We start from the raw sequence: 8775 nt of genomic DNA, 5'->3' as shown, positions 1-8775 counted from the left end.
TATTATCATGCTGTCACTCAGTATATAAGTATTATAGATGTATATTCACAGTTCTACATCCTAATTGATATAAATAGAATTTGGCACTATAATCATGAATTCTACATAGATGATAAATTATAAAATATTTTTTAAATTTTGATTTTCATTATTTAAAAACTTTTCAAATATCATACTAACATAAATTATTTCATAACTTAAGCTTGTTCTTTAATAAATTTTGCAAAATATAATTAAAACTATAATTTATTATGTATATTTACTATAAATGTATCATAAATGTAATTATATAATTAAACATTGATCCATTTCATATTTGTCTAAAAAAGAAAATATTTTCAAATCTTATTTGTTCCATTGTTTTCCATGGATATACAAGCATATAGATTGGCCCCCAATAACTCACTTACATAGGAAGTTAAATAAATTATTTGTCGACAATATCTGTTGATCCCATACTATTTATGAAGTAAGTAATAAGGTCGAAAAATAAATTATTATAACAATAATGAATCAATCACATAGATATATAATTCATCTAACTAATATGCATTAGTTATTATATACAAATATATCAAAACATTTAAAAGATCATTTCAATATACTTTACAACTTAGTCTTTCTCAAATCTTCTCAAATGTTTATGGCAAGACAAATTTTCATTGGAAGATGTTGTGGTATTAGCTGCCTTTGTAAAAATTGCAATTAAATTATTTTGATGTTATTAACCTGTATCTCATTGTCCAACATATAATTTTTTATACCTATTACTTATACCATAACATAGATTAAATGATTATATTTACTACAAGTGTCTTGTAATAGATACATGTTATAAATTAATTGGAAAACATTTGGAATTTAAGGTTCCATAGATGTTGATGGTTTTACTAATTAGTAAATTAGAACAAAGACAAAATCTGTTTGCCTATTGTTTTTTTCCTCAATATTATTTTGTTGATACTAACAAGAACACCGGATACTTTTATAATACATTCTACTAATATCACTATAGTACCTACAAAAAATTTGTGATTTAAAGGAATTTGTAAATTAAATTAAATATAACTCAGGAAATAATTGAAAAAATAACTAATGTTCTAATCTTATTTTAATTGTGGATTTTTATTTTGTCCTACTATTTTATTGCGCAATAAATTAAAATGTCCATGTACCTGAGACAATTGTGCTTTAAGAGAATCTGAAAGTTGCTTTTGTAACTGCTGAACTTCCAATATTTCTTGCCGAAGATTCTGATAATCTTTTGTAACTTGATGAACAGACCGTAATAGACGAAGCACAGAAATCTGTTAGAAGCATAAAAAAAGGACAAAAATAAAAAAAGCAATTTAAATGTCAAATTTAGTAACCACCAAACAAATAAGGTGAATTATCATTTTTTCTAATCAAATCATTGTCTATCAGTTAAACAATTGATATTCGAACGAAAAATGTAATTTTTTGCACTAGCTACTGATTTTTAAATGAATTGAATCTAACAAACAACTGACAAAGAAACATATATCTCGAACAGTGTTTTAAACAAAACATACCTCGCTTTCTGGATCTTCAAACTCTTTTTCGAAAGCATCAATTTTCCATGCGATCATGTCCAGCTTTCCGTCAGCTTCTTGTACCTATAACATCAACCAATTCATAAAATACTAACTTATTATACGTAAAAAAATAATACTTAACATTTGACATTTATTTGATCAAGTCCGGTATTTATGAAAAATTTCAAATGACAATCAGGATGAACAAGTAAAAAATAATAAAAGACAGCACTTACACTTTGTTCGAGATGAACAATAGCAGAGTCCATGTTATCTATTAATTGTAACAGATTATTTCGAACGAAGAAGACGTAACTGACAAGCAGCTCGTACAAAGCCGATGGTTAACTTTCTCGTGCTGGAATCGATATGCGCTCACTGGAACATTTGAAAAGCGGTGAACCAACGGTTAACATTTCTGTTTAAATATTCTACCGCACAGGGGCAGCACCTACTGTGTGCATCATTTTTTCATCATTTGAAACTAATATAAATTGAAACTGTTTTATCGTCATCAAGTAGCAAGGATAGACCATTGACTAAACATAGAATAGACTTGATACTCAATATTTTTTCGTGTATTACATTTTGGTCACTCTTATTATGTTATATACTATTCTATATACATGCGATATTATCGATGCGGCATAGTAATGACAGTAGCACAGGTAAGGTATTTAGTCAATGATAATTGTTTGAGTTTTATAAACCACAGACGAGATCCTGTATTTGTCAATGACAATACCTACAAGAATTTTGTTGAATAATAAAAATTATTTTGAGGACTAAACTCATCCAAGTATGAAGAGGCATTACTTCATTATGCACTACCAAATTAAATAAATTAAATTCATTAAATTAATGAAACTTAGACTTAAAATTAAAGTACGTTTATTTGACTTATTTAGGCCAAACTATAAAAAAAAGACTTACAGGCGCTTTGCTAAATCAGCTGTATTATTTAATAGACGAGGAGGATTAAAGGAAGTACTATTTTCTGTTATAAATTAAACAATGTACCTTCGTATGAAATATGCGCGCAATAATCTTGACTTAAATAAAGATTACAGCGCCAATGAAACGGTGAAATATGGAATTAAATATCGCAGTATTCAATCATAATCGATATAATTTCTTATAGTCGATCTATCATATTAGGATGTAACATAAAACTGCCAGTTTTAAACGGGAAACATACCAAGAAAAAACATGAACAATTCATCCAGAAGTTATTAGGTAAACAGTAGATTGTATTCGTAGATTTGCTTTTACATTATCAAATTCGTCTACAATCTGAACGTTGTTTTAAATAGTTATTACATATAATCACTGAAATTGGCCAAAGGTGAATATATTTTCGCAAAAATATTTCGACAGTTATCATAGAAAACTTTTATGTGTATACTATGTACAATCGTATGAAGTATTTTGCATTAGCACCATAATGATACATAACTATCGTAGTTATATTTGTAAATTTGGTACCAATCTGAAAATGTATATAGAAATTAAAAAATATTTACTGTAAACATATATTTAATAAAAACTAGTATACGATATGGACAGCCATCTTAAATATAAAATAATGAGTGGCTTGATAAAGTGAATAGGTAATTGAATATGCAAATACTTTGGTGATCTTTGCAAATTGTATTGAATTTGATTAATTCTAGTTGACTAAATTAAATTAACCCATAGTCATTTAAATATTCGTATATAAATATATACGATATTTGAAATGCTCATTGTTGATAAATATTTTCGATAAACATTTCGATTTTCCAAAAAATCGACTGAATCCTACTCGTGTAAGCTCGTACCTCATCCCATAAAATTAGTCCGAAATGCGTCCCTGTTACGCGGGGAGTTATTTGATTCTTGAAAATCGTTATTAAAATTTATCATTTCGGGTGGCCATTATTAATTACATTAACTTCGTTGCTACTGTTGGCTACTGTTAATTTTACTTAATTAACGTACGTTTTTATTCAATAATTTTCCCGATATTATTATAATTTGTAACTAAATTATCTCTTTTTACATTTATTACATTTTTTGATTGTTACATTTATTGGAAGGTCGTGTTATGAGTTTCCAAAACGACATTTAACCTTGATCATGGTTCATTCGTATATAATTTGTTCCTTTTAAACATTTATTTAAAAGTTTTGATTTTTTATACAGATTATTGGTTGATCGCGAGAGAAATTTTTTTAACATAATAAATACGTAATATAACAAAATAATGTCACAGTTTATTAAGAATACTAAGATGAAAATGGGCAAGATTATAAATTATCTTTTTTTATTTCGAATATACTAGATTATTTTTTATTTTAAAGAAATTAAACAAATTGTTTAATATCAATTTGTTGCAGAACCTGTAGATTTTGTTTCATTTTTGTTGTTTTGTTTGTTAATTAAGAAATTGAAATAACTTTTACATTTTGTTCCATTTCCGTGAATAATTGAATTGAATTCGAATTGAATTGGATATTGTCATTAAAATAAAGATAAATGTTTCATTATTTCAAACTTTGCAAATAATTAACTTTAAGAACAAACTATAATATTCTATGCTTTGTTTCAGATTTCTTCCAGCCTTCATTTCTTCCATGAAGTTCGGTGATTCCTATGTAATGGTGGCTTCACGATGACTTCCTGTAGCCCCGATAATATTGATAACAGCGTTCTTCTCATCTAATCGTGAGTTGCATGCATTTTTGTTCCTCCAGTCACTCAATCATGTCGTAGAACGAAATGTCCGAATCGATATGGGTGTCTGCTTATATTATGTAGAACTTTTAACAAGCATTGTGACCGCAGATATTTATTATACCGCGAGTAGCGACACTTCTTTTTTTTTATTATTTTATTTATTATTAGTTCAGGATAGGTTTCTAATTATATTAAAACAATTTTCGAATTTCGCGGTTGTGATCGCGAGTAAGTTTCGAAACGAACATTTACGCGTTGCTTAAGCACGCACATGCGGGTAGGCAGTGATCACTATGATCGTTGATCGACCGTGTTCACTTGAATCAGCTTCTACAATTTACTTTTTTATTTCACCTTAATAAATTATTTTTTATTTTACTATTAGAAGACTTGAGCTTAGATTTAAGATATAGCGGGCATTGCGCCCAAAGAAAAAAGAGGTTACGAGCTAAAGAGGCCCGGAAGATTCAGAAGTGAGCAACTATTAATGGCTTTCCATCGTCTGGATCATCCAAACATACAGAATATAGAAAGTCATTTTCACTACTACTTTGTCACTATGCTCGCTTTTAGTATTTGTAATTGTAGTTGGTCCATGTACATGTCGTCCCACTACCATATAGAACAAATCACGGCTTTTCTTATTAATGTTACAAAAGATTAATTACGGCCTGAATTAGAGTTATAGAGAAGTTTTGCAGCTCTTTATTAGTGTTGCAAGAAATTGATTACGATTTGAATTAGAATTGTGAGAAAACGATAATCATGTTTGCTTTAGTGTTGCGAATTATGACACCGTGTTTGTTTTTAACAATTTTGATTATAAATTGTTAGAATATTTTTGAGAGTAATTTGTAGTATCGCAGTATTTGAAGTAGCTTTTTGCTCATATACAGATAGTTATTTTTATGAAATTTGTTTTAAGAATAAGAATAGTCTTCCATCGCGAATGTTTTAATTAGTTCTCCAGGTAGAATTACGCAATGAATGATCGCGCTTTTTGAAGTAGCGTTGCGCTTATATTATACCCAATCTTTTTCCACTGATCTGTGAAAGCACATTCCTGCCTCTGGTTCATCTAATACCAACCACCCATATGGTTGCACTAAACATCTCGTCGCAATCCCTCTTAATTATTATAGTGTTAATTAATGGAAACACTGGTATGTTTATTTGTTAATAATGTACATTTTTCTAATATTACTGTTTTTTAATAGTGTAACATATTGTACACTCCCAATTTATTTTGAACGCTTTTTTGCGCAACAGTCAAAGGGTTGAACACATCAAAAGGAGAATTTATTAAAATTTGTTTATACAAAATTAGTAAATTTTTGCTTAAAAGCAGGATGTATAGAGAAGGTCTCCATTCGCAGCAATCTCTATGTGGTAAGACCTGGGCAATCGGTATTATTTGATATACAGGTACTAATTGCATCATTTTACATGATATAATTATGAATTGTATAACAAATAATGAGCTGATTGGTTACCATCATGATTGTATTGAAGAAATTAATAAACTTTACTTAATAAACTTAATAAACTAATTAATAAACGAATAATAAAAGTCAATGTGAAACGCAATTTATTTTAAATTCAATATTTAATTTTCTCGCACGTGGCTAATTATATCGCGTCGCCGGTAAAACGCTTTCTTCTTTCCGATCGTTCCTTTAGTGAGACATTTCATATGAAAGTTGTTTTATATAATCTACCGTTTACTTAGCAATTAATCTATATATTTAGCGCAAATAGGCATTGTGATATGCGCATAAATAATCAAGCGTAATGGTGTAAAGGTAAGAAAAGGTATAAATGTACTTAGTAAATAGAAATAACAATCTACACATTCTTAGTTGCACGTTGTTCACACACTTCCTCTGAACATACTCTGAGATCATGTTCTCTCTCCTAGTTGACTTCCCTCTTTTTGTTTAACACATGGCTTATACTACGTTAATCAATTCGGTTTCCAACAAAATCAAAGTAAAAAAAAGAATTAAAAAAATCAGAAAAACATTTTCGAATATTACTTGTATACATATGCATGTATTATGTATGAAAAGAAAGATAGAAATGCTTTTATTTTTGGTTTGAATGTTTCTATTAAGTTTTTCTTAAACATCTGAAACAATTTTTTCTCTTGTTGAGTGATATTGTCGAGCAAAAGTTTCTCCAACAAGTAGTGGAAATACCAGTGATGCTTCTGCATAAATCTAAAATATTAGTAAATGTTAAGTTAATTCATTATTTAAGTAATATATTTCAATATGATAAGGAATGTTCTTACTTTAACTGGTTCCGCATCCATTCGAATTTTACCCCATGAAACAGCTTCATCTGGACGAGCACCACTATCACTGCCATCAAATTCTGAAGATGTATTTATAAATACTGCATAGTCAGCACCATTTCTCTGAAATATAAATTATTTTAAATCAATTTATTATCAAAATCATTTCTATTTGAGATTTTCTCTTATTACCATGAGATTTGCATTGCATATGTGATGTTTTACAACACCACCTCCTATAATGATCATGCCACTATTTATTGCTTTCATAGCCATTGTATTTAACCGTCTAAGATCTGTAAAATAATCGATATAATATTATTTAATAAATTATATATATATATTGTAGTATCGTAAATATAAAAATTAGTTTATTAATAATAAATGAATTAAACAGAAAACAATGGTTATTTAACATGAACTAATCGTAACAACGTATTATAATTAATTAACAACTCTCGTCAACACAAATTCAGCTCTCTCTCAACAACGCTAACAACACTATCTCGACAACATAATCCGCACTCTCTGACTTCTCAACTCATACTGCCGTTAATTCGTTTATGTCCCTTAGCAACCCTTTGTCTTTTGTCTTAGCCTCATATCTTTTGTTTAAGCCCCATCATGCACATGCTCAACAACCGCTTGTTTATATTTCGCACGACACCCCCGCAGACCCCTCGTCCACGATACTACAATATAAATTACACGAAAATTTCAAACTTTATTTTGAGGGTTCAAACCTGATACTATGTCAACAATTAGACCTGGATTCCTAAAGGAATGGAAATACATCATATCACCAAGGCTGCCATCTGTCAGAGCAGGACTAAACACAGGAATATTATTTTTTGCAGCCCAATAATATATTGAATCTTCATTATTAATTTCTACACCAAGTCTTGCTATTACTTTAGATGGTGTCCAAATCGTACCCTAAAAATTCATGTACATTCAAGAACTTAATTTCTTAAAAGAGAATGTTTGGCTTCTTTTTTAAATCATACTCTTTCTTTCTGTTCAGCCAACATTGTGTCTAATATAGGCATAACCCAATCTTCAAATAGACAGTAATTATTATTAGGTACTAACAAATTTCCTATTCTATTAATACCACGTTCCCTAAGACTTCTTCCTTCTAAATGGAAATCTCCTATGTATGTTGGTGCTAAGCATTTTATGAAATCTTCCTCTACACCACCTGCTGTAGTTACAATACAGTCAACCTACAACACAAGTGTACATTTAAATTGTCAATAAAATTCAGGATTAAGATTTCCAAATGTTTTAACAGACCATTTTATGTTGCACAAGAAACCTTATAGTATCCCGAATTCCACATGAAGCCATATTTGATGTATATCCTAGGAATATTGTGCATGAAGATTTTCTTTCAATAAACTTATCTTCTTCCAAACTATCAATTTGGTCATCTTTAAGAGGAATGTTTCTAGCATTTATCATTCGCTGAATTTCATTCACTGCTAAACCAAAGTTTGTTGCTTGAAAGCCAGAATTTTTATATGTTTTAAATAAAGCATGATAGTCAATTCCCTTGTTCCAATCATACCCTGAAATATATTAATATCATTTAATATTGTAGTCATATTTAATTGCTGATTATATTCTAAAGCTTGATTTTCTTATATTTTGATGAAGCTACACAACCTTCCACAATAGGTGTTTCAACTGGAATGGGAGAACTGTTTACCAATACAGCATTTTTTACGATTTCTGGAACTTCATCGTGTGAATTTTGTTTACTGTCGTTCATTTTTATATAAGATTTATTGATATATTTTTTAAACTATATTATTTATATTATCCTCCTGACGGAATATGTGCTTATGTATATACACGATGTTTACAAGCAAACATAACCTAAAATGAAAATACGATTCAAAATAGTTTCTCCATACATACTAAAAATATTATAATTATTATAAATACTGATATTATAAATTATAATTAGATATTATAAATTATTATATGAAAATTCGTAATTTATTATTAAATTGTTTATTTCATATAAAGATTTATTTATTAATAATACATTTTTTATACATATAGAAGTTTTACTAACCTTTTACATCATTTTCAATTTATATAAAATATCTAAAAAATATTACGTAAATTAGTATTTTTCTGTTAATAAATAACATGGTTTTAATCATCAATTTCCAATCCAAATTTGCACTTGGGTAA

The 8775-nt window shown here is 28.6% G+C and overlaps 2 protein-coding genes across 2 annotated transcripts; both read right to left on the bottom strand.

Moving 5' to 3' along the window:
- Positions 1 to 860: 860 nt before the first annotated feature.
- LOC117152417 lies at positions 861 to 1934 on the bottom strand. The gene is made up of 3 exons (XM_033324171.1): positions 1793 to 1934; positions 1554 to 1637; positions 861 to 1307 (listed from the first exon to the last, which is right to left on the bottom strand). Exons 1-3 carry the CDS (start codon positions 1823 to 1825, stop codon positions 1107 to 1109), a joined length of 318 nt encoding a protein of 105 aa, XP_033180062.1. The 5' UTR covers positions 1826 to 1934; the 3' UTR covers positions 861 to 1106.
- Positions 1935 to 5845: 3911 nt separating this feature from the next.
- On the bottom strand, positions 5846 to 8470 carry LOC100745513 (probable deoxyhypusine synthase). The gene is made up of 7 exons (XM_024371701.2): positions 8239 to 8470; positions 7867 to 8141; positions 7578 to 7796; positions 7314 to 7506; positions 6763 to 6866; positions 6568 to 6693; positions 5846 to 6493 (listed from the first exon to the last, which is right to left on the bottom strand). The coding sequence occupies exons 1-7, from the start codon at positions 8342 to 8344 to the stop codon at positions 6395 to 6397; spliced, it is 1122 nt and encodes a 373-aa protein (XP_024227469.1). The 5' UTR covers positions 8345 to 8470; the 3' UTR covers positions 5846 to 6394.
- Positions 8471 to 8775: the final 305 nt, after the last annotated feature.

The sequence above is a fragment of the Bombus impatiens genome, unplaced genomic scaffold, assembly GCF_000188095.3.
Source record: "Bombus impatiens unplaced genomic scaffold, BIMP_2.2 scf_1528, whole genome shotgun sequence".
Classification (NCBI taxonomy): domain Eukaryota; kingdom Metazoa; phylum Arthropoda; class Insecta; order Hymenoptera; family Apidae; genus Bombus; species Bombus impatiens.
This window is presented reverse-complemented; position numbering and strand designations above follow the sequence as displayed.